General features: G+C 36.9%; 1 protein-coding gene across 3 annotated transcripts in view; it reads right to left on the bottom strand.

Annotated features, from left to right (window-relative positions):
* TRMT11 (tRNA methyltransferase 11 homolog) overlaps positions 1–27,800 on the bottom strand; it is a 61,966-nt gene extending 34,166 nt beyond the window's left edge. Inside the window, exons 1-7 of one of the 3 annotated variants that reach the window (XM_082669288.1) lie at positions 27,711–27,800; positions 13,199–13,264; positions 11,501–11,574; positions 8,187–8,268; positions 8,006–8,098; positions 7,637–7,771; positions 6,483–6,639 (exon numbers count right to left, since the gene is read on the bottom strand). In XM_082669288.1, the coding sequence (XP_082525414.1) occupies positions 6,483–6,639; positions 7,637–7,771; positions 8,006–8,098; positions 8,187–8,268; positions 11,501–11,574; positions 13,199–13,264; positions 27,711–27,782 (679 nt within the window). In that variant the 5' untranslated portion in view covers positions 27,783–27,800. Of the gene's footprint in view, positions 1–6,482; positions 6,640–7,636; positions 7,772–8,005; positions 8,099–8,162; positions 8,269–11,500; positions 11,575–13,198; positions 13,265–19,289; positions 19,491–27,710 lie in introns of those variants that run through there. The other 2 variants (XM_082669289.1, XM_082669290.1) reach the window with 2 other exon arrangements.

Genomic DNA, 27,800 nt, shown 5'->3' with positions numbered 1-27,800 from the left:
TGAACTTCACTTTTTTAATTATCCAAATTAAAAATGTTCTTAGTACTTGGGTAAGTCCTAATAGCTATACTGCAGAACTATCTGTCAGCCAAACTGAAATCAGAAGTATACAGAAAAATATTCTTAGCCTATGCACAAACTTGGATATGGGGAAATAACTAGGGCTCTTTCCATTATATCCTTTTGAAATGTAATCTCTAAAATTAAGATGGGTAGTGCCTCCAGAGGGTCAAGGTCTATAAATGAATGTGTTCCTTCCATAGCCATTTAAAACATAGTTTGGTAACATGTACTTAAAAATACTTTGCTCAATGAAAAATATTATAACTACTACCTAATGGAGCCATGAATAAGAGAAATGGAAGACTAAAAGTACAGCAGAAACCAAAACCTAGGTTCCCTCATACTAACTACAAAAAGCATTTGTTTGAGGAGGTAAGGTTAAGTAAGCCCTCATAATTCTTAGCCTATAAATGGAACAGTCCATATTTAGGAAAGGTACTATATTTAGTAATGACTTGAAATACAAAAATCACTTCACCCATATTAGAGGAATTACTACAATTCTGCCAATTAAGGCAGATACTCACCTAGAAGAACTAGTTGTCAAGGGGAACAGAAAAGCTTTCCTGTGTTCCTTAAACAGAACCTTATCCATTTGGTTAGAGTGAGTTTTGAGAAGACCCAATTTAGAGCACACTGCTGAAAGGAGATGAATAATCTGTTAGACTACATCTGTTAGTTAACTTTGTGCCCTTTAAAAGCTTTTCAAGTTTCAAATAAAATCAATATAAATTAGCTTCTCTGAACTGGTCACTGGGTAATCACTGTTAATCATCTAGTTATTTTTTTAATTAAATTGAAGCATTTTCACGTTTAGTTATACCTCAGTTGGAGTTTCCCTGGAAGCTTTTTGGTGGAAGAAGGGGTGATAAAAAAGGAGGGGGTGAAGTGTTGAGGGGGCAGATAACATGACTCACCCGATTTCTTATTAGCTATCAAGTGTAAAAATACCACATATGTGATCTAGACTAGCAAATCAGTATTTTAATGTCTTATTACCTAAATAGTAACCAGTTTAAGGTTAGGGTAATATCTTACAGGTAAAAGGACACAATAACTGAATTATGATATAGAAACAAATTTATGAGTTTCATCTGTAGAGATTTAAGTGGAAAGCCTTATAAAAATGTGAAAATGAGAACTGGGCTTTGGTTTTGCCAAAAGAAAAGGAAGAAAAATTGTAATACTATGTCCCCTATGTAATCCTTAATAAAAACAAACAAACAAAAACAACTCATAAATTAAACTAGCAGCTTAGGCAAAAGGATATTGCCAGAAAACAGATTATACCAAACTATGAGACTCGGGAAAAGGGGTCTACAAAGAGTTGTGGATAAAATGGGAAGCAGAGATTCTCACAAAGACCTACAGAGATCCATTATCTGTCTGCTAACTTTCTCTTTTCCTCCTCATAGTCTCCTCTCAGAGGTAGACAGTGGGCTTCTCAACACCTTGCTCCCATGTCTATCATCTGCAATGACAAAATTTCAAAGTTTTACTCCTTTCCTTAAACCTATGAGCCACTTGAAGGTAGAACAGGCAAGGAGTACACAGTAGTCTCCTGGGTATATTCTCAACTACTAAAGGAGTAGACTCATTTGAGAGAGGGGAAAGGGAAAAGCAATCAGAGCTGGGGCTGCAGAGCTACATCACTGCACCTACAGACATCAGCACACACTTGTGCCAATTATTTTCATTATGAACAAAGAATTAGAAGTTTACAATTTTAACCCTCAATTACCTTGCCTGCTGCCATAATTTGCCAATAGTTGCAAATTATGAATATCTTGGAAATCAGCCAAAGAAGGAACTAGAAAATGAATTCATGGCCAAATTGTTCATCATCACCATTCAATATTAGCTATATCTAACATCTTTCACCAAAAAGGTATCTAAGTGCTTAACAAAATAATTAAAAAATGATCAACAGTATGGTTAATTGACTGTCTTCCATCCATCATACAATTTTCTAAGAAATTCATATACATATATTACCTCATTTAACCTCACAATATATTACTTATTACCATTTCACAAATGATGGAATTGAGGCCCAGACAAGTAAAGCATCTTGCTCAAAGTCATATAGTAACTGACAGAGTAAGGATTTAAAACTCACTCTCTTTGCTCTTATGGTACGCTATACTATATAACTTCCTTTAGGGTCAGCAGCAATTGAAGTAAATATTCATTAGCCTACTAATTAGATACACAAAGGTAAAATTTGTTATTAAACAAATTAAATTAAGTAAGGCTGCACACTCAGTTAGTAAGAGTTGTATACAATTCACGAGTCTTGTATCACATCACAGGCAGGCCTGTGCCATTATAGGTATTCAACTTATGCATGCTGATCATTCCTTTAGCAATGTTCATATTAGAACAGCAGTACTTCCTAATTACTGACAGCTTACCCACGATATACATCTTCCCCCTTGAGAAAATGGAGATGTACAACTTAAAATAAATCTTACTATAATGAGAATCAATGTATTTGCTAAAATGGAAATGAAAGTGTGTTTCTGTAGCTCATAATGTCATTCTAGACAAGAGAACAGACTGTCTAAAAGGAAAAGGAAAGGTATTTAGGGAGGAAAAGATTATATCTCTCCTTTCAACTTCCCAGAAGCTTTCTAACCTACTCTATAACCTTGAGAACATCACAAGCCATAAGTAGTCTGTGGGTAAAGCCTTCAGGAAACTAATAAACATCTATTTTGTACCTTTAGAATGGAAAAGGGATATCATACATTTGAATTAAAACAAAAATACTAAAAAAGGAAAAGAATATCATCCACTACTTATGAAAAACTACGACCATGGAGGAGGGCACAACGCTACTTATTTCTCCAATCCTTCAGAAGGTACTACCCATCGAAGAGACAAAAGGTCCAGTAAAGTGGACAAACTGCTTAAGAACTGTGCCTATTCTCAATTATTAGCCATTACCAGTTATAAAACAAAAGCACCAAAAACTAGCTAAAGTCTTAAAGCTATGCTTAAACAACAAACACAAATTATGAAATGTATTTTAGCAGCATCTTTGCAAAGATCTTCCTCTTGCAATTTTCCATTAACTGTCCTACATATTGCAATTAATTTTCCATTAATTGTCCTATACAGTATAAACAGTCAAATGACCAAGATATGCTACCCACCCTAAGGAGCAGCCTTAAAGCAAATTAGGGGCAGGTCTGCTCACCCCTTACCACACTAAAAATAGTCAACACCTTGACTGCTATGGAAGTTAGCATTTCATAATATGCCCAGCCTCGTCTACATCAAAGGAAGGAAATTTTACCCATACCGGTAACTATTTTTAAACTTTATGGTCTGGTCTATGTGTATGTGTGCATACTAAACACGTACATGTATGTATCTCAAAGAATCACTTCACAGGAAAAGGTTTTAGAAGTCCAAGAACAAGATTAAGAATTAATAGAGGGTTACCATTTGGAAAAAGATAAATTAAATCAATTCCTCACGGCATACAAGAAAATAAACTCCAAATGCATTCGAGATCTAAAAGGAAAAAAATCAAAACTACTAAAGTACCAGAAAACAGAGCTGAATTCCTCTACAAATTGGATGTAGCGGGAAAGTTTTTGCCTGGCAAAAAAACAATTACATGCAAAGTCAAAACATAAAGGGCAAACTGGGAGAAAATATTTTACATATTTATATACATAAAACAGGAAAAAAGGGGGAGAGTGACTAAAATATAAAGTATTTTTTAAAATAAGGGGGGGGAATCAAAAAGTCTACAGAAAAATAGGCAAAAGATTTGGCGATAATTCCAAAAACGTTATAAAACTGGACCTTAAAATAGAAAAAGTGATTAGATTTCACTCGTAAGAGAAATACAAATGAACACTTCACTGAGATAACATTTTCACCCAACAAACTGGCAAATTTCAAAAGCCTGACAATATACTCCGCTGGTGAGGCTGTGAGGGAACAGGGGCTTATATATTGCTGGCGAGAAGGCAAGATGGTATAATGGAGAGTAATTTGGCCACATTTAACAAAACTACATACGCTTACATTCTTCAACCCAGCAATCCTAATTCTAGGAATTTACCCTGGAGCTATACTTCCAACACTGTGAAAGTATATATGTACAGATTATTCATTGCAAGCATTATTTGTAACTGTGAAATATGGGAAACTACCTATATCCAAGTTTAGGTGATTGTTTGACTAAATTACAGTACATAAACCCATGGAGTACAACTATAAAAAAGAACGAAGATAATCTCTATGAACTAAAGGAAGTGATTTCTAAGAAATACTAAGTGAAGTTAAGTGGAAAAAAAAAAAAAGAAATCTGTACGGTTAGACCAGAATTTGTAGTATATGTGAAAACTCACAATTTCTAAAATATGTATATGTTTGGTTGACTCAAAATAAGGAACATTCTGGATAAAAAATAGAGGAGGGATAGTATTCTTCAAAATTGTAAGTTTTATAAAAGAAAAAGTAAGATTCTGGATATACTCCGCATCAAGGGATCAAAGAAATGTTAACAACAAAATACAATACCTGGAAAGGAAAACAGATGGTATAAAGGGACATCAGTGGGTCAATTACCAAAAATGGAATACAAACACTAAACTACTGTATTAATAGTACATTTACTAACACTGAAAACTATACTGTGGTTATGTAAGAGAATATCCTTATTCTTTTTTTTTTTTTGCGGTCCGCGGGCCTCTCACTGTTGTGGCCTCTCCCGCTGTGGAGCACAGGCTCCGAACGCGCAGGCTCAGCGGCCACGGCTCACGGGCCCAGCCGCTCCGCGGCATGTGGGATGTTCCCGGACCGGGGCACAAACCCGCGTCCCCTGCATCGGCAGGTGGACTCTCAACCACTGTGCCACCAGGGAAGCCCGAGAATATCCTTATTCTTAAGAAACATATTCCAAGTCTTTGAGAGGTAAAGGGATGTAATGGATGCAACTTACTTGTATATAAACATAATGAGAAAATAAATGATAAAGCAAATGATGCCAAATTTTAACAACAGTCTACTCTGGGTCAAGGATATGTATGTGTTCTTTCTTCTATTTTTAATCTTGTAACTTTTCTATCAGTTTGGCATTATTTCCTGTAAAGTTCAAAAAGTTGGGGAGGCACTCAGGATAATGAGGATAGGAAAGAAAGGAATAGGTATAGTAGTTTGTTGGGGGTGGGATATATGAAGACAATGGTGGAATAGCAGAAGAGAGACTCACTAAGATTAATTCAACAACACAGGAAATAATTCCACCAGTTAGAATCTCTTGACCTTGATTCTATTTGCTCCTAATGACATGGGATTGTATTCCTCAAGTTAGTTTATGGTACAATAGCTGGCTGGCAGATCCTAAGGCTGAGAGAGGCAGCATTATGATAGTAAAGAGCACGAGCTCTGGAGTTAGACTGCTTGAGTTTGAATCTCACGAGATTTCTACACTGTATAACCTTGACCAAGTCACTTAACCTCTGTCTCTGCCATAATCTCAGGAAGATTTTTTTAAGTATCTCAATTTCAGTAGTTGTAAGAATTAAATTAGATAGTAACATTAGAGTGCATAGCTAGTACCTGACATGTTTACTATTCAACAAATAGTAGCTACTGCATCACCACTGCTTACAAAGTTTCTGATGAGTTTCTAATGAGTTTCTGATGGGGAAAGACCACTACAGGGAGAAACTCCAACCACGCATAATTTGTTCCTAAACGATCTGAATCATAATGAATTTAGCCAGATGAACCTAAATGTGAGTACTCCCTAAGTATAGGCAAGATTAAAAAAAATGGGTTGAAGCAGGAAAATGTCTTCAGAGTCAGATGAAATAAACTTGGACTTTTAGGACTTCCACACAAAGTTAATTATGAGGACATCCAATCAAGTGCATACAGAACCCAGGTCATAGCCTCAGCAGCCAAGCTCTAGTCCATTGATACTTAGTCACTTTTCTTATTTTCAAACTTCACATATGAACCTCCACAAACCAAAGGCACATTTTTTTTCCATGTAAGTATATAATTATCAATTTTAAAAGATGAATACTTTTTAAAATTCTGTCACTCAAGTCTTTCTTCCCCCCAAGAGTTTTCCTTTTTTTTTTTTTTAACTTAAGTATAGTAAGAGTTTTCCTATTTAAATAAACTATATAGCTTTACAACATTTCTACAATGTATGGTATACTCCCCTTAGTGGTTTACTTGGGGAAATAAACCCCACAAAATTCTTTCAGCATCCTCTTTGGAAGTGGCAAAAGTGTTAAATATTGGCTACTATACAAATACGTGGTTGTCTCTTATCTAATGATAAATAAAGGATTATTTTATCTTTTAGCAAAACTATTACTATGACCTTGACTAATATAAACAAGCAACATCTCTACACTAGTTTAACAATTAAATTAAAATACCTGTTCCAACAAATGGATCAAATACAATATCATTTTCTTTCACTTTTCCATGGTTGGCCATGATGAATGATAAACCAGCATCCATGCTTGTATTTCCAATAAAGTGTCTCTTTTTGACACTGTATGACTCAATAAGCTCTCTCTGCCCATCTGCAATCTAGATTAGAGATAATTTTCAATTTGTGTAAATGTACAGAACAGATTTAAGATAATTATTCACAATAAACCCATAGTATCTTGATAATGAGAACTTCTTTCCATTTACCACTGCTTCATATAAATATGTGATTAAGGCAGTTATGGACAAATACCTTTATTTCTTAGTGTGTTCCCATTTACTTTTGCTTTTCAAAGCAAATTTGAATTGAATTTGAATGCAATTATTCCAGGGCTTGGTGGTGAGCTCTAGCCACCTCTTTTTTTCTCCTAAATAACAATATTCTGTAACATAAGCCACAGCTTCCTGCCTCAGGGAAGTGGGCAGAACTGCTCTGCAGTAATTTCATTTCTCTTCAGAATGGAAACCTAGATCAGAGAGCTCCACAAATGAGAATCCTGCTATCACAGCACTCTGCCTTTTCTCTGCTTTATTAAAAAAGCAGTTCACACTTTCCGATGAGTCTTAAAACTTCCAGGTACATGACCTCCTACCTGGGCCCCATATCTAACAATCCTCTTGCATTTCATCAGAATCTCTGGAAAAACAAAACACACAACCACATATTTTCCACTGATTTTAATTCATACAGTAGTTCTGACTCTTCAGCTCCTTTAAAGTTTTACATATAGAGTCAAATACAAAGGCCTACCACTTAGAATTTTTTCTTTTTTTTCAATTTTTTATTGAAGTATAGTTGAATTACAATGTTAATTACCGCTGTACAGCAAAGTGACTCAGTTATACATATATATACATTCTTTTTCATATTCTTTTCCATTATAGTTTATCACAGGATATTGAATATAGTTCCCTGTGCCATACAGTAGGACCTTGTTGTTTATCCATTCTATATATACCAGTTTGTATCTGCTAATCCCAAACTCCCACTCCTACCCTCTCCCTCCCCTCTCCCCCTTGGCAACCACCAGTCTATTCTCTACGTCCCTGATTCTGTTTCTGTTTCATAGAATAGGTAAAAAGAACACTTGCTTACCCATCTACCAAAATAGATATTATGTGGATTCTCAGGGATGCAGTTTGGGTCCAAACCATAATCCTCCAAAATAGAGAATATATGTTGTGGCTTCTTTAAATTCACTTTTCCTTCAAATGGCAGAAATTCAAGGGCCTAAAAAATAAAAGTAATTCCAATGTCCTATAAAAATTTAAAAGAAAACATAGTGCTTATATAATAATACCAATCTTGTAAGTCTGGTATCAGCACTAAATAAGACAAAACATGAAAAGTACTTAGCACATAATGTGGTACAAAAGAAGCACTTAGCATTGCGGATATTATATATCAACAGTGGTTATATTACATGAATCTCATAGGTTTTTGGTTTTTGCTAAATTCACTTACATCTATCCGTTTGATTTTTTCTTCTTGTGTCAACGTTTTATTAAATGTGTGAATCTTTATTTTATATGTAGAATCTGAATGCAGAAATGGAACCTAAAATAAGAGCAGATAAATTCTTTAAGCTTAGTAATTCTACAGTATCTACAGATATGCTTACAGAAAACCACATTTAACTACGCACCATCTTCTCCACAGGGTAGTTTCTCAAAGAACTATATAGCTCCTCTGGAGACTTTCCATGACCCCACAGTTCAAATATAGACCTAGGAAATAAATGATTGACATTAACCTCAGTAAAAAAAAAAAAAAAAAAATGAGTTCATACAGTAATACGTAACAATTATTTCACTGGTTCTTTATGCTTGCTCCACTAAAACAATTATTGCCTATGTTTTCTAAGCTATAAATGAGAAATACGCATCCTGGAAACAAATATAGCTTAAGTCTAAACTAACACAGAAGTTGAACTTTACACAAATAAGGAGAATTTATAAGTCAAGATTTTTTGAAGTTTTCATCATAATCATTTCATCATTTTTAAAAAATTTTTATTGGAGTATAGTTGATTTACAATGTTGTGTTATCACTTCATCATTTTTTAACTAGAACACAAATGATTCCATAAAATGACTTGTGATTTTAGTGAAACAGTAAAAAAGGTGCAGGAAATTCAATCATTCCCACTGTCTTCTGAATAAAACAAAAGGAAAAACGACCAGATAAAAATGTTACCATTAATATTTAGCCATTATTTAATAACATTTAGTAATAATTACTTTTATGACTATTACAAAAACAAAATTCTTACTACAAAAAAATCTCAAGCGTCTATCAGGAACAAAAAATTAAGCAAAATTTCATTGTAATCAATGAAACAATTCTTAGAATTAGTTGTAATGGAACTTGATCTATATATTAGTACAATTTTGTGCATCTGAATTCAACTACTTTATGATTGTAAGTAATGCTGCCGTTAGAACTGAGTATACTATCTTCTGAAAATGAATTCCTCCTTTCCCTTGTAATGAATTATAGAAAGAGGGCCTCTACAGTAATACTACCCTTACTTAGCTAACTAAGAGCTAACAATATAACTCAAAGTACCAGGGACTGTTCTAAGGCCACTTAATATTAATTCACATATTCCTCACAGGAATCCTATTAGGTAGCTGCCAGTATCATCATCCATTTAACCAATGAGGAAACTGAGGCACAGAAAGATTAAATAACTCTCTCAGGTCATATAGCAATTGGTGAAGCTAAGATTCAAACCCAATCCATCTGACTCCAGAATCTATACACTGCTTCTCAGATATAAATATGCAAAAAGACAGGAACTCCAGGCCATTCAGGAAAGGCACAGACAATTCCATAAATCATAATTATCCCTAATGAACCATTATACAGTAATTTATAGGAACGAATGTTTGTAGTGATAACATAGAATCAGTAAAAATGAAATAATACTCCCTATCCTCTTTTTCAGAAAGAATTTATATAACATTAATAAATTTATATTTAAATGGCAAAATAAAAATATTAGATATATAACATCATAAGCTTCAGTTATAATTGGAACACTGGAGTAACACCCTTTGTGATTTAGATTTCGGAATAAATGGTTTTCATATATATGACTGCACTATTATCCCTATTTTAGAGATTATAAAACTTACATGAATTGCCACATCTCGTGGGTGCTATATAAATAAGCATGGAGGTCAACTTACTAATATAATATCAATATGACCTAAAATATTTTACTGATTATAGCAGTAATAATGAAACCTTTCTGACAAATAAAAATGCTTTAAGAAACTATGCTTTGAGGGAAGAAGGGTAATAGAATGGGGAAAGATACACAAGGAGCACCAATGGTTCCTGTCATGGTTTATTTCTTTAAAAAAAAAAAAAAAGCTGTGGCAAATATCTCAAAATGTTGAGATCTAACAAGGTAGGTACCTCGGTGTTTGTTATATATCACTGCTTGTGATATGCTCAAAATAGTCCATGTTAAAAATAAGTCAAATAAAATGAACTTTCAATCCCTATTCTACCACAAAAAAATCTGAATTTAAGTTAGCTTTGAATGCACTATTCTAAAAGTCTATTAGCTCCAGAACAATTAATGCTACAATTAGAACTGTAAATTTTATCCTCTGAAAATGAATTCCCCCATTTCTATTAAATTTATAGAGATAAGGTCTCTGCAGTAATACTGTTCTTACTTAGTTATCACTTAAGGTATAACCTCAGCTATGCAAAATATACAGAGACTAAAAAGCAGCCAGGGACATTATTTCATAATGTTATACAACTATTACACAACTATTTATTGTACCATTACTCAAATATATTCATCAGAAGATATGAGCTTTGAAGGAAGTATACAAGTTCTGGTTCTCAAGTAGCTATTTTAAACCTATAAGCTTTATCTTTGGAATTCAAACACCTCTTAGAGCCATAAATTTTAATACACTAATGTAGAGTAATAATTATTCAAAGGATGTGTTTCTTAGTTCTGTTTCTGCTTTCTAGTCATTTTTATTGACTAAGACCCATCAACAAGCCTCAATTTACGAGATTAGATTTAGTACTGCAGCTAGTTTTCAATAGGATAAATCTAATATGGGGGTTGTAGTCTATTCAATAATATAGCAATGACATACTATGCTATAAAGTATTGCTAACCATGCTAACAAAACTAGATATATGTAAATTATTTGCACTGCATTATTAAATATTATAATTTCTAAGCAAAAAGAAGTTTTCAGAAATGTTTGGGGATGGGGGAGCATGTAAAAAAAAAGCAATTCAAGGATAAGTTGTTCAGTTCTTAAAATGGTAGCTAAAAACGCAGTTTAATTTTCAAACCCAAAGATAGAATTTTCCAACAATAAAAAAAATGAAAGAAAGAAAAGAAATGAAAAAAGAACAGATACTAATGATAAAAGCTAGAAAACACTCAGGCAGGATAAATAAGGAAGACACCATTATATTAATCCATATCAAGATATGATAATCAGAGTTCCTCTAACAAATAAAACAGAAAACATACTTTATGGTAGTCCTCATTTTTGTCATCTTACACTTCACCAATCTGTTCATCTAACTAAAAACCATCTATAAGAAAAACATTTTTAGGTTTTCAATACTTTGGTTATAATTAAATGTGGCATTTATCCTATGTAATAACACAGCATTTACATCTTATACCATATGCTTGCTTAATGTAGAAGTTTAAAAAAATTATTCTAAAGCAAGCGTTTCTGCATTTCACCACTGAAATTCTCTCAACCTCAGTTTCAGCAGATAACTCTCCTCTGTTCTCCTACCACCATCCAGTGGCAAATACATGTAACTACAAGCTAAGCTGAGCTCCCCAAACAATCAACCCCCTTCTACCTTCTGCCAACATAAGCAAAAAGTAGGACAGAGTAGTTATGAGAAGTCTGGTTTACACTCATGCAGGAGGACACTATAAGTTTTTCTTACTTGGCACACACTGTCCGTTTCATTAAGTTTCTGGCAATATCTTCAGAGGGAATGCTAAGAATCCAAAAAGGAGACTGAAAGAAACAACAATATATGGTTTTATGGCCTCATATGCTTTCGTTTAAGAAGTCAATAAGGAGAGATTCCTATCTGCTACTTTTATGTAAGAATATCTGATTTGACACTAACCAAAATAAAAATTGCTCCAATAGATAAAAAATAAATAAATAAATTATTTTAATAGGTAACCTGTTAAGATAATACAGTACAGTATCAGAACACTTTTATAAATGACTGTATAAATGAAAACATCAGCAAATTTAAGGATATTTAAACTTCAGGTTAATTTTGTGTTTGCTCTTATATAGTTTGATCAAGAATTGATGAGTATTTTACCCCAAAATATAATTTCAGAATTTTTTATTGTTGCTAATTATTTCTTATAACACAGCTATTTTATTTTTAACTACTAAGTAATGTATTTCTTTGAATGATCCCTTTTTTTCTAGGTAGTTGTGGCCACCCGAGGGGGTGGGAAACATAGTTATTGTCTCTGCAATAACTATGATGGAAAACTATACAGTATATTATTAAATTATCATTTATTTTTATTATTTTATCTAAGGAAAAAAGTTCCAAGTGCATCAGCGGGTTTTAATACCCAAGATTATAGGCACTTCTGTGCTCCACCCAGATAACCACTTGCCAGAATGCAGCAAAATGTAGCAGGATCCTAACCTCAGTTTAACACCCTCACCCAATTATATCCACACTCTCCCTCTTTCCCTCCTCCTTCAATAAGTGAAATTCATTCAGGAGTACAAGTCCAACACCAAGGGACTTTCAAATTAAGTTCTCTCATCTTTTGTGAAAAGTCCTCCCTGCCACACCCAGCCTTTATTCCAATATTCACACTACCCTACAGAAAAATTCAAAATAATCCAAACAGGAAAAAAGATGGTCATCTCAGTATTATTTTTATTAGGAAAAATTTAAAAGCAACCTGAATGAAATGAAATCATTAGATAAATTATGGTAGAGCTAATCGATGGAAAATATTACACATCCCTGTTAGTAATGAAAGCTATGCAGAAATATGTGCCTACATTAATGCTATCAAATGAAAAAGAAATGCAGAAGTTCACTGGTAGCATTACCACTGAGCGGAAAAAATGTATATGAAAAAAGACTAGAAGGCAGTATCCCCAAATTATAAGTCACGTCAAGGAAGAAGAATTGTGAATGATTTTCTCTTTTTCTATTTTCCAAACTCCTCTAATACACTGATAAACCATCAAATACAAAATATATAAATAAACTCACAATTTCACACATGCACAATTACAAATTTTAAAATGAGTACCAATATAAGCCTGAAATTCAGCTAAATTCTAAACTCTAATTATACCTCATCAATAGAAGACAGTCCTTTTTCCAATGAAGCAACAGATATAAATTATGGTATAACTGTTGAACTACAATTTAAAAACTAATAAAATAAGTGAATACTGGAAATAAATCTAACTTTCCAAAACCAAAATTTCTCCCAAATATCCTTTTTATTCAATTGCCCCTAAAAACAGACACAGGTAACCAAAAAAATATAAATTTAAGATTTTGAGCTCTTCTCTTTAAATTCAAGGTTCTATTTATAAGGATACTACATATGGTCTAATGAAAAATACAAATTCAACTTACCTTTCCATAAGTTTCCTGACTATTGGTGAACTGACCTCCAAAAAGTGAAAGCAGAGACTTTATTTCCTATATTGAAAATATCAGAGAGAGAATACATTTTAACACAGGGAACTTAAAGTCTATTAAGATGCAGTTATAACACACACACAAAGACACACACACACACACACACACACACACACACACACACACACACACAAAGAGCAGATTATCTACTTAAGGTGTTTAAATGTCAATACCAGACAAATTACAACTCTGGGTTCTAAAAAAATTTTACAGTCACAATCATGGTAAGTAATTTCGGAGAAATTTTAGAAAAAAACAAAAAAGCGCTGTCAAAAAACTTTGAGAAAATGCACTGAGTTTTAAAAGGAAAAAGCATATTACAAAAACAATAGATTAGTAAATCTGACAATGGATCAATACAAATAAATTAGATAATTTGAGGATGTTCAGAAAAGAAATAACATGTTTGTAATGATGTTTAGGATCCCTGTGTTTTCCCTTTGAATATTAATATCATAAACATTTTCTTCCTTGGCATCAGGACTGCAAATTTTTCAGTAGGAAACAATACACTTTATGTTGGACATTTAGGTGTTTTCAACTTTATCAGTTTAAAACAAAGCTAAATACTTATTTTCACAAATATATGGATTTTTCCATTTGAGATTGCTTCTTTAAAGTAGCATTAGTATACTCAGAGACGTGAAAAATTTTATGGCTTCTTAGAGTATATGTGGCCAAAATACTTTTTTTTTTAACATCTTTATTGGAGGGTAATTGCTTTAAAATGGTGTGTTAGTTTCTGCTGTATAACAAAGTGAATCAGCTATACATATACATATATCCCCATATCCCCTCTTTCTTGCGTCTCCCTCCCACCCTCCCTATCCCACCACTCTAGGTGGACACAAAGCACAGAGCTGATCTCCCTGTGCTATGCAGCTGCTTCCCACTAGCTATCTATTTTACATTTGGTAGTCTATATATGTCCATGCCACTCTATCACTTGGTCCCAGCATAGCCCTCCCCCTCCCCGTGTCCTCACTTCCATTCTCTACGTCTGCGTCTTTATTCCTGTCCTGCCCCTAGGTTCTTCAGAACTTTTTTTTTTTTAGATTACATATATGTGTGTTAGCATACGGTATTTTTCTCTTTCTGACTTACTTAACTCTCTATGAGACTCTAGGTCCATCCATGTCACAACAAGTAACTCAATTTTCTTTCTTTTTATGGGTGAGTAATATTCCATTGTATATATGTGCCACATCTTCTTTATCCATTCATCTGTTGATGGACACTTAGGTTTTTTCCATTTCCTGGCTATTGTAAATAGAGCTGCAATGAACATTGTGGTACATGATTCGTTTTGAATTATGGTTTTCTCAGGGTATATGCCCAGTAGTGGGATTGCTGGGTTGTATGGTAGTTCTATTTTTAGTTTTCTAAGGAACCTCCATACTGTTCTCCATAGTGGCTGAATCAACTTACATTCCCACCAACAGTGCAAGAGGGTTCCCTTTTCTCCACACCCTCTCCAGCATTTACTGTTTGTAGATTTTTTGATGATGGCCATTCTGACCGGTGTTGAGTGATACCTCATTGTAGTTTTGACGTGCATTTCGCTAATGATTAGTGATGTTGAGCATCCTTTCATGTGTTTGTTGGCAGTCTGTATATCTTCTTTGGAGAAATGTCTATTTAGGTCTTCTGCCCATTTTTGGATTGGGTTGTTTGTTTTTCTGATATTGAGCTGCATGAGCTGCTGGTATATTTTGGAGATTAATCCTTTGTCAGTTGCTTCGTTTGTAAATATTTTCTCCCATTCTGAGGGTTGTCTTCTTGTCTTGTTTATGGTTTCCTTTGCTGTGCAAAAGCTTTTAAGTTTCATTAGGTCCCATTTGTTTATGTTTGTTTTTATTTCCATTTCTCTAGGAGGTGGGTCAAAAAGGATCTTCCTGTGATCTATGTCATGAAGTTCTGCCTATGTTATCCTCTAAGAGTTTTATACTGTCTGGACTTACATTTAGGTCTTTAATCCATTTTGAGTTTATTTTTGTGTATGCTGTCAGGTAGCATTCTAATTTCATTCTTTTACATGTAGCTCTCCAGTTTTCCCAGCACCACTTATTGAAGAGGCTGTCTTTTCTCCATTGTATATTCTTGCCTCTTTTATCAAAGATAAGATGACCATATGTGTGTGGGTTTATCGCTGGGCTTTCTATCCTGTTCCATTGATCTATATTTCTGTTTCTGTACCAGTACCATACTGTCTGGATTACTGTAGCTTTGCAGTATAGTCTGAAGTCAGGGAGCCTGATTCCTCCAGCTCCATTTTTCTTTCTCAAGATTGCCTTGGCTATTCGGGGTCTTTTGTGTTTCCATACAAGTTGTGAAATTTTTTGTTCTAGTTCTGTGAAAAATGCCTTTGGTAGTTTGATAGGGATTGCATTGAATCTGTAGATTGCTGTGGGTAGTAGAGTCATTTTCACAATACTGATTCTTCCAATCCAAAAACATGGTATATCTCTCCATCTGTTTGTATCATCTTTAATTTCTTTCATCAGTGTCTTATAGTTTTCTGCATACAGGTCTTTTGCCTCCTTAGGTAGGTTTATTCCTAGGTATTTTATTCTTTTTGTTGCAATGGTAAATGGGAATGTTTCCTTAATTTCTCTTTCAGATTTTTCACCATTAGTGTATAGGAATGCAAGAGATTTCTGTGCATTAATTTTGTATCCTACTACTTTACCAAATTCATTGATTAGCTCTAGTAGTTTTCTGGTAGCATTTTTAGGATTCTCTATGTATAGTATCATGTCATCTGCAAACAGTGACAGGTTTACTTCTTCTTTTCCGAATTGGATTCCTTTTATTTTTTTCTTCTCTGACTGCTGTGGCTAAAACTTCCAAAACTATGCATAATAATAGTGGTGAGAGTGGGCAACCTTGCCTTGTTCCTGATCTTAGTGGAAATAATTTCAGTTTTTCACCATTGAGAACGATGTTGGCTGTGGGTTTGTCATATATGGCCTTTATTATGTTGAGATAAGTTCCCTCTATGCCTACTTTCTGGAGGGTTTTTATCATAAATGGGTGTTGAATTTTCTCGAAAGCTTTTTCTACATCTATTGAGATGATTATATGGTTTTTATTCTTCAATTTGCTAATATGGTGTATCACATTGATTGATTTGCATATACTGAAGAATCTTTGCATTCCTGGGATAAACCCCATTTGATCATGGTGTATGACCCTTTTAATGTGCTGTTGGATTCTGTTTGCTAGTATTTTTGTTGAGGATTTTTGCATCTATGTTCATCAGTGATATTGGCCAGTAGTTTTCCTTTTTTGTGGCATCTCTGTCTGGTTTTGGTATCAGGTTGACGGTGGCCTCGTAGAATGAGTTTGGGAGTGTTCCTCCCTCTGCTATATTTTGGAAGAGTTTGAGAAGGATAGACGTTAGCTCTTCTCTAAATGTTTGATAGAATATTCTGGTGAATCCATCTGGTCCTGGGCTTCTGTTTGTTGGAAGATTTTTAATCACAGTTTCAATTTCAGTGCTTGGGATCGGTCTGTTTATATTTTCTATTTCTTCCTGGTTCAATTTCAGAAGGTTGTGTTTTTCTAATAATTTGTCCATTTCTTCCAGGTTGTCCATTTTATTGGCATATAGTTGCTTGTAGTAATCTCTCATGCTCCTTTGAATTTCTGCAATGTCAGTTGTTACTTCTCCTTTTTCATTTCTAATTCTGTTGAGTCTTCTCCCTTTTTTTCTAGATGAGTCTAGCTAATGGTTTATCAATTTTGTTTATCTTCTCAAAGAACAAGCTTTTAGGATCAATTATCTTTGCTATTGTTTCCTTCATTTCTTTTTCATTTATTTCTGGTCTGATATTTATGATTTCGTTCCTTCTGCTAACTTTGGGGTTTTCTTGTTCTTCTTTCTCTAATTGCTTTAGGTGTAAGGTTAGGTTGTTTATTTGAGATGTTTCTTGTTACTTGAGGTAGGACTGTATTGCTGTAAACTTCCCTCTTAGAACTGCTTTTGCTGCTTCCCATAGGTTTTGGGTCATCGTGTTCTCATTGTCATTTGTTTCTAGGTATTTTTTTATTTCCTCTTTGATTTCTTCAGTAATCTCTTGGTTATACAGTAGTGTATTGTTTAGCCTCCACGTGTTAGTATTTTTTACAGATTTTTTCCTGTAATTGATACCTAGTCTCATAGCACTGTGGCCAGAAAAGATACTTGATATGATTTCAATTTTCTTAAATTTACCAAGGCTTGATTTGTGACCCAAGATATGATCTATCCTGGAGAATGTTCCATGAGCACTTGAGAAGAAAGTGTTATCTGCTGTTTTTTAGATGGAATGTCCTATAAGTATCAATTAAGTCCATCTTGTTTAATGTATCATTTAAAATTTGTGTCTCCTTATTTATTTTCATTTTGGATGATCTGTCCATTGGTGAAAGTGGGGTGTTAAAGTCCCCTACTATTATTGTGTTACTGTCGATTTCTCCTTTTATGGCTGTTAGCATTTGCCTTATCTATTGAGGTGCCCCTATGTTGAGTGCATAAATATTTACAATTGCTATATCTTCTTCTTGGACTGATCCCTTGATCATTATGTAATGTCCTTGTCTCTTGTAACCTTCTTTACTTTAAAGTCTATTTTGTCTGATATGAGAATTGCTACTCCAGCTTTCTTTTGATTTCCATTCCCATGGAATATCTTTTTCCATGCCCTCACTTTCAGTCTGTATGTGTCCCTAGGTCTGAATTGGGTCTCTTGTAGACAGCATATGTACAGGTCTTGTTTTTGTAACCATTCAGCCAGTCTATGTCTTTTGGTTGGAGCATCTAATCCATTTACACTTAAGGTAGTTATCGATATTTATGTTTCTATTACCATTTTCTTAATTGTTTTGGGTTTGTTATTGTAAGTCTTTTCCTTCTGTTGTGGATCTGGCCTAGAGAAGTTCCTTTAGCATTTGTCGTAAAGCTGGTTTGGTGGTGCTGAATTTTCTTAGCTTTTGCTTGTCTGTAAAGGTTTTAATTTCTACCTTGAATCTGAATGAGATCCTTGCTGGGTAGAGTAATCTTGGTTGTAGGTTTTTCCCTTTTATCACTTTAAATATGTCCTGCAACTCCCTTCCGGCTTGCAGAGTTTCTGCTGAGAGATTAGCTGTTAACCTTATGGGGATTCCCTTGTATGTTTATTGTTGCTTTTCCCTTGCTGCTTTTAATATTTTTTCTTTGTACTTAATTTTTGATAGTTTGATTAATATGTGTCTTGGCGTGTTTCTCCTTGGGTTTATCCTGTATGGGACTCTCTGCGCTTCCTGGACTTGACTATTTCCTTACCCATATTAGGGAAGTTTTCAAGTATAATCTCTTCAAATACTTTCACAGTCCCTTTTTTTTTTTTGTGGTACGCAGGCCTCTCACTGTTGTGGCCTCACCCATTGCGGAGCACAGGCTCCGGATGCGCAGGCCCAGCAGCCATGACTCACAGGCCCAGCCGCTCCACGGCACGTGGGATCTTCCCAGACCAGGGCACGAACCTGTGTCCCCTGCTTCGGCAGGCAGACTCTCAACCACTGCGCCATCAGGGAAGCCCCTCAGTCCCTTTTTTTTTCTCTTCTTCTTCTGGAACCCCTATAATTCAAATGTTGGTGCGTTTAATGTTGTCTCAGAGGTCTCTGAGACTGTCCTCAATTCTTTTTTCTTTTTTCTTTATTCTGCTCTGTGGTAGTTATTTCCACTATTTTATATTCCTGGTCACTTACCCATTCTTCTGCCTCAGTTATTCTACTGTTCACTCCTTCTAGAGAATTTTTCATTTTATTTATTGTGTTGTTCATGACTGTTTGTTTGCTCTTTAGTTCTCTAGGTCCTTGTTAAACGTTTCTTGTATTTTCTCCATTCTACTTCCAAGATTTTGGATCATCTTTACTATTATTACTCTGAATTCTTTTTCAGGTAGACTGCCTATTTCCTCTTCATTTGTTTGGTCTGATGGGTTTTTACCTTGCTCCTTCATCTGCTGTGTATTTCTGTGTCTTCTCATTTTGCTTAACTTACTGTGTTTGGGGTCTCCTTTTCGCAATCTGCAGGTTCGTAGTTCCCGTTGTTTTTAATGTCTGCTCCCAGTGGGTAAGGTTGGTTCAGAGGGTTGTGTAAGCTTCCTGGTTATGCAGGTTGGTTCAGAGGGTTGTGTAGAACTGGTGCCTGTGTTCTGGTGGATGAGGCCGGATCTTGGCTTTCTGGTGGGCAGGACCACATCCGGTGGTGTGTTTTGGAGTGTCTGTGAACTTATAACGATTTTAGGCAGCCTCTCTGCTAAAGGTGGGTTTGTGTTCCTGTCTTGCTAGTTGTTTGGCATAGGGTGTCCAGCACTGTAGCTTGCTGGTCGTTGAGTGGAGCTGGGTCTTAGAGTTGAGATGGTGATCTCTGGGAGAGCTTCTGCTGTTTGATATTACGTGGGGCCAGGACGTCTCTGGTGGTCCAATGTCCTTAGCTCGGCTCTCCCACCTCCGAGGTTTAGGACTGACACCCGGCTGGAGCACCAAGACCCTGTCAGCCACACGGCTCAGAAGAAAAGGGAGAAAAAAAAAAAAAAGAAAGAAAAAAGGAAAAAATAAAATAAAGTTATTAAAATAGAAAAAAACTATTAAAAATAAAAAATTAAAAAAAAAAGAAGGAAAGAAAGAAGAGAGCAACCAAACCAAAAAACAAATCCACCAATGATAACAAGTGCTAAAAACTACAGTTAAAAAAAAAAGTCAGAACCCTAGGACAAATGGCAAAAGCCCAGCTATACAGTCAAAATCACACAAAGAATCACACACATACACACTCACAAAAAGAGAAAAAGGAAAAATATATATATATATATAAAATTTAAAAAGGAAGAGAACAACCAAATCAGTAAACAAATCTACAAATGATAATAAGCTTTTAATACTAAACTAAGATAAACATAAAACCAGAAACAAATTGATGCAGAAAGCAAACCCCAAGTCTACAGTTGCTCCCAAAGTCCACCACCTCAATTTTGGGATGATTCGTTGTCTATTCAGGTATTCCAGAGATGCAGGGTACGTCAAGTTGATTGTGGAGATTTAATCCGCTGCTCCTGAGTCTGCTGGGAGAGATTTCCCTTTCTCTTCTTTGTTCGCACAGCTCCTGGAGTTCAGCTTTAGATTTGGCCCATCTCTGCATGTAGGTCGCCTGAGAGCATCTGTTCTCTGCCCAGACAGGATGGGGTTAAAGGAGCGGCTAATTCGGGGGCTCTGGCTCACTCAGGCCGGAGGGAGGGAGGGGTAAGGAATGCAGGGTGAGCCTGCGGCGGCAGAGGCCGGCGTGACGTTGCACCAGCCTGAGGCACACCGTGCGCTCTCCCGGGGAAGTTGTCCCTGGATCATGGGATCCTGGCGGTGGCGGGCTGCACAGGCTCCTAGAAGGGGAGGTGTGGATAGTGACCTGTGCTTGCATACAGGCTTCTTGGTGGCTGCAGCATCAGCCTTAGCATTTCATGCCCATCTCTGGTGTCCACGCTGATAGCCATGGCTCGCGCCCGTCTCTGGAGCTCGTTTAGGCGGTGCTCTGAATCCCTTCTCCTCGTGTACCCCAAAACAATGGTCTCTTGCCTCTTAGGCAGGTCCAGACTTTTTCCCAGATTCCCATCCAGCTAGCTGTGGCACACTAGCCCCCTTCAGGCTGTGTTCAGGCAGCCGACCCCAGTCCTCTCCCTGGGGTCTGACCTCCAAAGCCTGAACCTCAGCTCCCAGCCACCACCCGCCCCAGGGGGTGAGCTGACAAGCCTCTCGGGCTGGTGAGTGCTGGTCAGCACCAACCCTCTGTGTGGGAATCTCTGCGCTTTGCCCTCCGCACCCCTGTTGCTGCACTCTCTTCTGTGGCTCCTAAGTTTCTCCCTCACCACCCCTGTCTCTGCCAGTGAAGGGGCTTCCTAGTGTGTGGAAACTCTTCCTCCTTCACAGCTCCCTCCCAGAGGGGCAGGTCCCATTCCTATTCTTTTGTCTCTGTTTTTTCTTTTTTCTTTTGCTCTACCCAGGTATGTGGGGAGTTTCTTGCCTTTTGGGAAGTCTGAGGTCTTCTGCCAGCATTCAGTAGGTGTTCTGTAGGAGTTGTTCCACATGTAGATGTAATTTTGATGTATTTGTGAGAAGGAAGGTGATCTCCATGTCTACTGCTCTGCCATCTTGAAGCCACTCCCAAAATACTTTCTTAAAGGACTGTTTTAAATTATAAAGTGAGAGTATCAATTTGCCTTCACTACTGCTCAGTTGGATGTTGTACTGTTTTTGTTAATTAAGTAGATTAAAAAATAGTGCTTTTAACTTGTTATTTTAATTTTTTGATTACTAGCACAGAAAATTATTTTTACTATATTTGTTTACAAGCTGTATTTGGAACCATTCTTTTTCTAGAAACTAAAATCATTAGTAATGTATTATTTTATGATTAAAAGACTAAAAGATGAATAATAGAATTTTACCAAATGCCAGGAGTCCCTTTAGAGATTAACTCTGCTGTCTTGTCCAGTTAATTAGATGAATAAATATATGTTAAATTAAAAAAAAGAAAAGTGATTAACTAGGGAGCATCACTGTGGATTCATTATGTACAAGTTATGGTACGTTAACCTCCTTTCTGGATAAAATTACAGAACTAGAAAGAGAATACAAAAGCTACTTTAAAACATCAGGTATGCAAACTTGAAATCTGTTCAGATAGTACATATAGTCTATGAAGCAATCACTATGTACTGATAAACACAGGATATTATACAAACTTTATGATTTATACTACTAACAAATTTTGCCTCCCCAAATAACATAAAGCAGGTAGAATCCCACTCCTCTGTATAGGTCTTATAGAGGAATAAACCTAATGAGAGATAAGTGTCCCCACTGAGGGGTGCCTACAATCCCCTTTCGTTCCAACTAGGGGAAGGGACGAAAACCACGCCCATCATGAGCCACAGCCACCATGAGAGAATGTACACCCAGACCATGAAGTCCTCTACCTCAAGACCAAGAAGAATGGGAGGTTTGAACAACTAGTACCTTCTCTGTTTTCCCTTTTGTCTATGCAACAAATCATTTTCTTAATCCCTGGCATTAGAAGGTGCTGAACTCAGATGAATCACATGGACAGACCAAGAACTAGCATAGACTATCAGTAAATCAATGAAGGTAGTCCAAAAGTCATTTTGCAACATGGGTGACACAAATTTGAATAGAAGGCATCACTGGACCTCAGAGTCAGACCACAATTTGTTCTTCAGTTCTTCCAAATAGCAGCTGTGTGATTTTTTTTTTTTTTACAAGAAGCTTAACTCCTTTGACCCTCAGTTCCCCCACCTATAAAACAGGAATCAGCTACCTCACGAGGTAAGGTCTGTAAAGAATGGAGCAAAGAACCTAGGCTGTTATTAAAGGAATCAAGCTGATGATGACCAACACTATCCTTGAAGCCCAGTGAGTCAAGAAATCAAGTGAGACTGACAAAGTTATAATACTTAAAAGAAAAAAATGAAGTTATAGATTGTCTCTTGAACTAGAATGATTATTGTTCATTCTGTACTAAACCATATTATGAAATCAGCTTTACATTTAAAACAGGAAAGTGTGCTGCTCTTGGAATACATTGTTAGAAATTAGCAACAGGTTAAAGCACAAATGTTCTAAGAGATTTTTTTAAAAAGTGAGGATTATTGGAAATTTTACAACATAGAATTAGCACCATTACCTAAAATCTAAGCAATGATTTAAAGTGAGAGTAAATGTGATAATCCAAGTTTCAAATTTAAAAGCAAAACACATATTAAAATACAATATCAACCTACTTGGAAAAATCAAAACACAAGATTTTTATTCATCATATGGCAAACCCACTTTCCAGTTGAGAATCTTTTTATATCAGGAATAGAAGAATTTATATTAGACACTGGATATAAAAATATGGTATGATCTGATGCATACCTGATACATTAATTCATGAGCTTTTCAGTTCTTTTAGCCACTCTTTCATCCATTTAGTTTGCTTCAGAACCAGCAATGAAACCCAGGGGTCTGAACTTTACTTTTAGTACAATAAGGCAGCTGCCAACTAAAACTGGCCCTGATTAACTGCACAGAGGTAAAACCAGACCACACTTGCACTCAGTCTTTATTTTAAATCATAAAGGCAGCTACTCATTATAGCTTTCCTGCCTAGCAGTTCTCATACAGTAGATGGGTCCATAAGTGTAGACTGTCCTTTTGATTGCCTTCCCTGAAGAGATCCTATTTCACTCAATTCAATATTTATTAAACAACTAATATATGCAAGGCACTGAGCTATGTAAAGATAAATATATATTTATCCTGAGGGAGCTTAAGCTCTACTAGAACTAACATTTAATCCAGTAACTGAAAAGTGAGGTATACAACAGTGAGTGCCCTTAAAGAAGCAAAGAAGTATTGTACCAGAGTACAAAGGAAGAAAAGATTACTTCAGTTTTAGAAGAAAAGTTTCAATGGAAATTCATTTAAGGGGCTTCCCTGGTGGCACAGTGGTTGAGAGTCCACCTGCCGATGCAGGGGACACGGGTTCGTGCCCCGGTCTGGGAAGATCCCACATGCCGTGGAGCGGCTAGGCCCGTGAGCCATGGCCGCTGAGCCTGCGCACCCGGAGCCTGTGCTCTGCAATGGGAGAGGCCACAACAGTGACAGGCCTGCGTACTGCAAAAAACAAAACAAACAAAAAAAAAACCAAAAAAAAACTCACTTAAGCCCTGAAACACAGGGAGAATCTGTACAGAGAGAGGACTTTCACTTCCAATGATGGCAAACTAGGTGATTCAGATTAAGCCTCCTGCTGAAAAGAATTAAAAAAAAAAACCTGACTTCTGCTTGAAGGCATCAAGAGATTACAAAAATTACCAAACCAAGATCCCGGAGAGGACAGAAATCTCAAGGTGCAGCCACTCTCTCCCTGGGACATTTACCAATTCCAAAAGCAGCTGTGAGGGCGGACAGCCCTTTGGACAGCTTAATGGAGCTAGAGGAACAAAAAGAGTATAGGGCCAACAATGAGAAGGAAAGGAAGTTTGATAATCCACCCAGTTTAGACTGGCATCCCCAAAAGCTACACACACTAGCAGTATGTGCAAATCAGAACAGAAACTGAACTTAATGGCTGAAAACGAGTTCAAGTGATCCTAGTGTGTTAATGCTCCTATATTCTTCAAGAGGATTTACATCATCCTAGCTCTCACTTATTTTTTCAAATAAATTTTCAAATATATCTGGTATATATTTAACAAACACCCAGCACACACATGAAAAAGAACCAAGAGAAACAATACATAAAAGAAACAGACCCATAGGACCCCTTTTTTCAAGTACATACTTTAACATAACTGTGCTTTCTATATTGAAGGGGATGAAAGACAAAATTAAGAATTTTGGTAGAGGATTAAAAAAAAAGGAAATTGCACATCTGAAAAAGAATCAAGTGAAAAATATAAACCTAAAATAAACAAATATGTGGGCAAATCTAAATGAATATTGACGATATAAAATCAGTAAAACGAAGGATGGAATAGGAAAGACCCAAACAAGAGGGCATCATCATTCAGGGAATAATGGGGAAGTCTATTTTGGCTGCACTGTTTGTGGGAGGAGCGGGTGGGCGGACACAGAGGAGAAAACCATGCAACTGCAGGCCTTGAATGCCAGACTAGAGTTTCAGCCTTGGGACAATGGAGACAGAAAAGATGGCTGAGCTTTTGGAAGTTTAAACTGGCACAAGGGAAAGATACTAAGAAGAATTTAAGAAAGAAAAAACAGGTAAAACCAGCAAATACTAGGGATGCTATTTTTAAGACTGCAGCTTAACCACTCCATTCTCCCTGCATTATCTGACTATAGGCACTCACCGTCCTTGGCTTCTCTCTAGTTCCACCCCAGTATCCTCTAAGTGGTATCCTTTCTCTGGTACTCCAGAACTATCTTTTTAAAACACAAATGATTGCTAGTCACTTAGTGATTTAAAATGAAAAAATGTTTGTCACTTTCTGGCTTAAAAAGGAAAAAAAAGAAAAAAGAGTCAATGGCTCTCCATTAAATCTAAAACAAAATCCAAATTCCTTCCAATGGTTTCACAACACTCCAAAATCTGGATCCTACCCACCTCTCTAGCCTCAGTGCCCATTACTTCATCCTCCTTCCCCTCACATCCCCCACACAAACCACCACAATCAACCATCCCTCTGTGCCTCTATACTTGCTTTCATTTCTCAACGCACCTGCCCAGCAACACATTAGTCCCGAATCAATGCCACAATCTTCCTTCAAAACTCCCAAGGCCAGTGAGTTGAACACAACTGAAGAAAATCACAGAATCTTGGCACAATTACAAATACATGCTCTTCACCCTCAGCTGCGTTTTCAGCCTCGCTCTAACACCTGCGTTCTTCTCTACTCAACTGTTGTAGCTCATCAGCTCCCTCTTTGCTCTCAATGATTATTTCAGATTTTACTATTTTTCTCAGTTTCTCCATTCAATCGCTTGGTCCCCCATCTTTCAAGAAATAACCTTGACTCATTCATTACCCAGAAAACAGGCCCTCAGGCAACTACCCGCACCCATCTTAAGTCCCCTCCGCCCACACTCCCCTTCTACTGAAAGGCCAACACCTCCCACTGTGTCCTTATATCCATTTTCCCCTTCCCTTCAGCCTACAAACATGCAAATTTCTCCAAGAGGGATACAGATCCTCCCTTGACTCTAGGGCCCCCTCAAACTGTTAACCAATCCCTTACTTTCCCTTCTTATGTTAAGAGCAGTCTATCTCTCCTTCCTCATTTTCCAGTGACCACTAAACCAAGCAATCTGGCTTCTTCGCCTAAAACTACACAACCACACTAGCAAAATCCTAAAACTTTACCCTCTTGATTTTTATGGTCTCACATACTTCCTATTCTGACACTTGCCTATCTTCATGACCTCCTTTTCCCAATTCCCCTTAATATCAATGCTTCCAAGTACCTGCATTTGGCCCACCACTCTTTTGAAGCTATGCTTTCTCTGAATAATTTCATTTTCTCTCCTAGAGTTCATATGCAGAAGACTCCCAAATATTAATTACCAGTACATGCAGCTCTATCAACGTCTGTGCATACTCATATTCACTGCCTCCTGGTCATCTCCATTTGATGTTACACAAGCATAACCAATTCAGCATAACCAAAATTTAAATCATACAGCTGCCTGTGCTCTCTATTTTAAGTGGAAACACCCTTATATCCATCCCAGGAATCATCCTTGATTGGTCCCTCTTGCCCCCACCTTCAATCAATCATCAAGCCCTGATGATTTTATCACCTAAATATATCCCCAGTCTATTCCATCCTCTTACCCCCTGCCCTAGTTCAGGCCTTCTTAATTTATTAACAAGACTATTCCAACAGACTCAACTCCTAACTCCTTATTCCTCTCAACTCCATCCTCCGTACTTCAGCCAAAGTGATTTCTTTAAAAAAAAAAATCTGATTCTGTCACTTCCTTAAAATTCTTCAATAAAGTCCCCTTCTAAGATCCAGAGTATTTAAGGCTTTGCATTTTCTGAACCCTACCCTCTTCTCCTGCTCTCTTCTTGTCATTCTTTGCTACATATTTGGTAGTCAGGTAATAATGAATAGCTTGTAATTCTAATTTGCTTATGTCTCTCCTTGGCCTGGCTAACTCCTACTCTTCTTTTATGTTACAGTTCAAGTGTCATGCCGTCCTGGAAGTCATCTTAACGGCCAACATCACCCACCCCTCAGGTGGATCATATTTCCCTTCTATATGCTATTTCCCTACCTATCACTGCACTTACCAACATTATTTCATAGTGCTACGTTTATGCATCTGCTCACCCCTTAGCCTAAACAGTAAACTCCTTGAAGACAGAAACTTTGTCATCATTATATCCCCAGCGTCCAGAATATTCGATTACAGGAACTCTGAAAATGTTTCTTGAATGAATAAATAAAACAATTTCCCCAACTTTTCCATCATCTAACCCTACCACCCACCATCACCACCATTACGCCAACCCCCACGAAACCTGACCCGCATATTCGACACTTAAAACGCTACCCTGAGTACTTCTGTCAGCTGTCTCTATTCTCTAGACGAAGAGCTCCAGGAGGGAGAGGACCGGTCATATTCACCTGCCTGACTCCGGTACCTGGCACATGGGCTGAAGAATGAATGAAAATGCTTAGCAAGGCTGAGAGGCTGTCTCGGACTTCTCTCTCACACCCTCCGCAGAGTTCAGACCAATCCCAGGGGCCGAGGGACTGGGGGGACGCGTGATCTCCCCGACAAGCACAGACCCCCCACTGCCCGCGGGCTCGGACGGCGTGGGTCGCCTCCGCTCGCACACCAATCTCCACCCCGCCGTCCTCTCCAGAAGAAAGAGGTGGAGGTCACTGCGGCGCTTACCGGCAGGCGGAACTCCAGGTGTTCCTGTGCCATGAGCAGAAGATACCTGTTCACGGGTCCCGGCAACGCCATCGCATCAGCCCGCGGCGC

Source organism: Grampus griseus, assembly GCF_964374135.1.
Source record: "Grampus griseus genome assembly, chromosome: 13".
NCBI classification, from domain to species: Eukaryota; Metazoa; Chordata; class Mammalia; order Artiodactyla; family Delphinidae; genus Grampus; species Grampus griseus.
The sequence above is the reverse complement of the archived record's forward strand: the minus strand, read 5'-3'. Positions and strand labels throughout refer to the sequence as shown.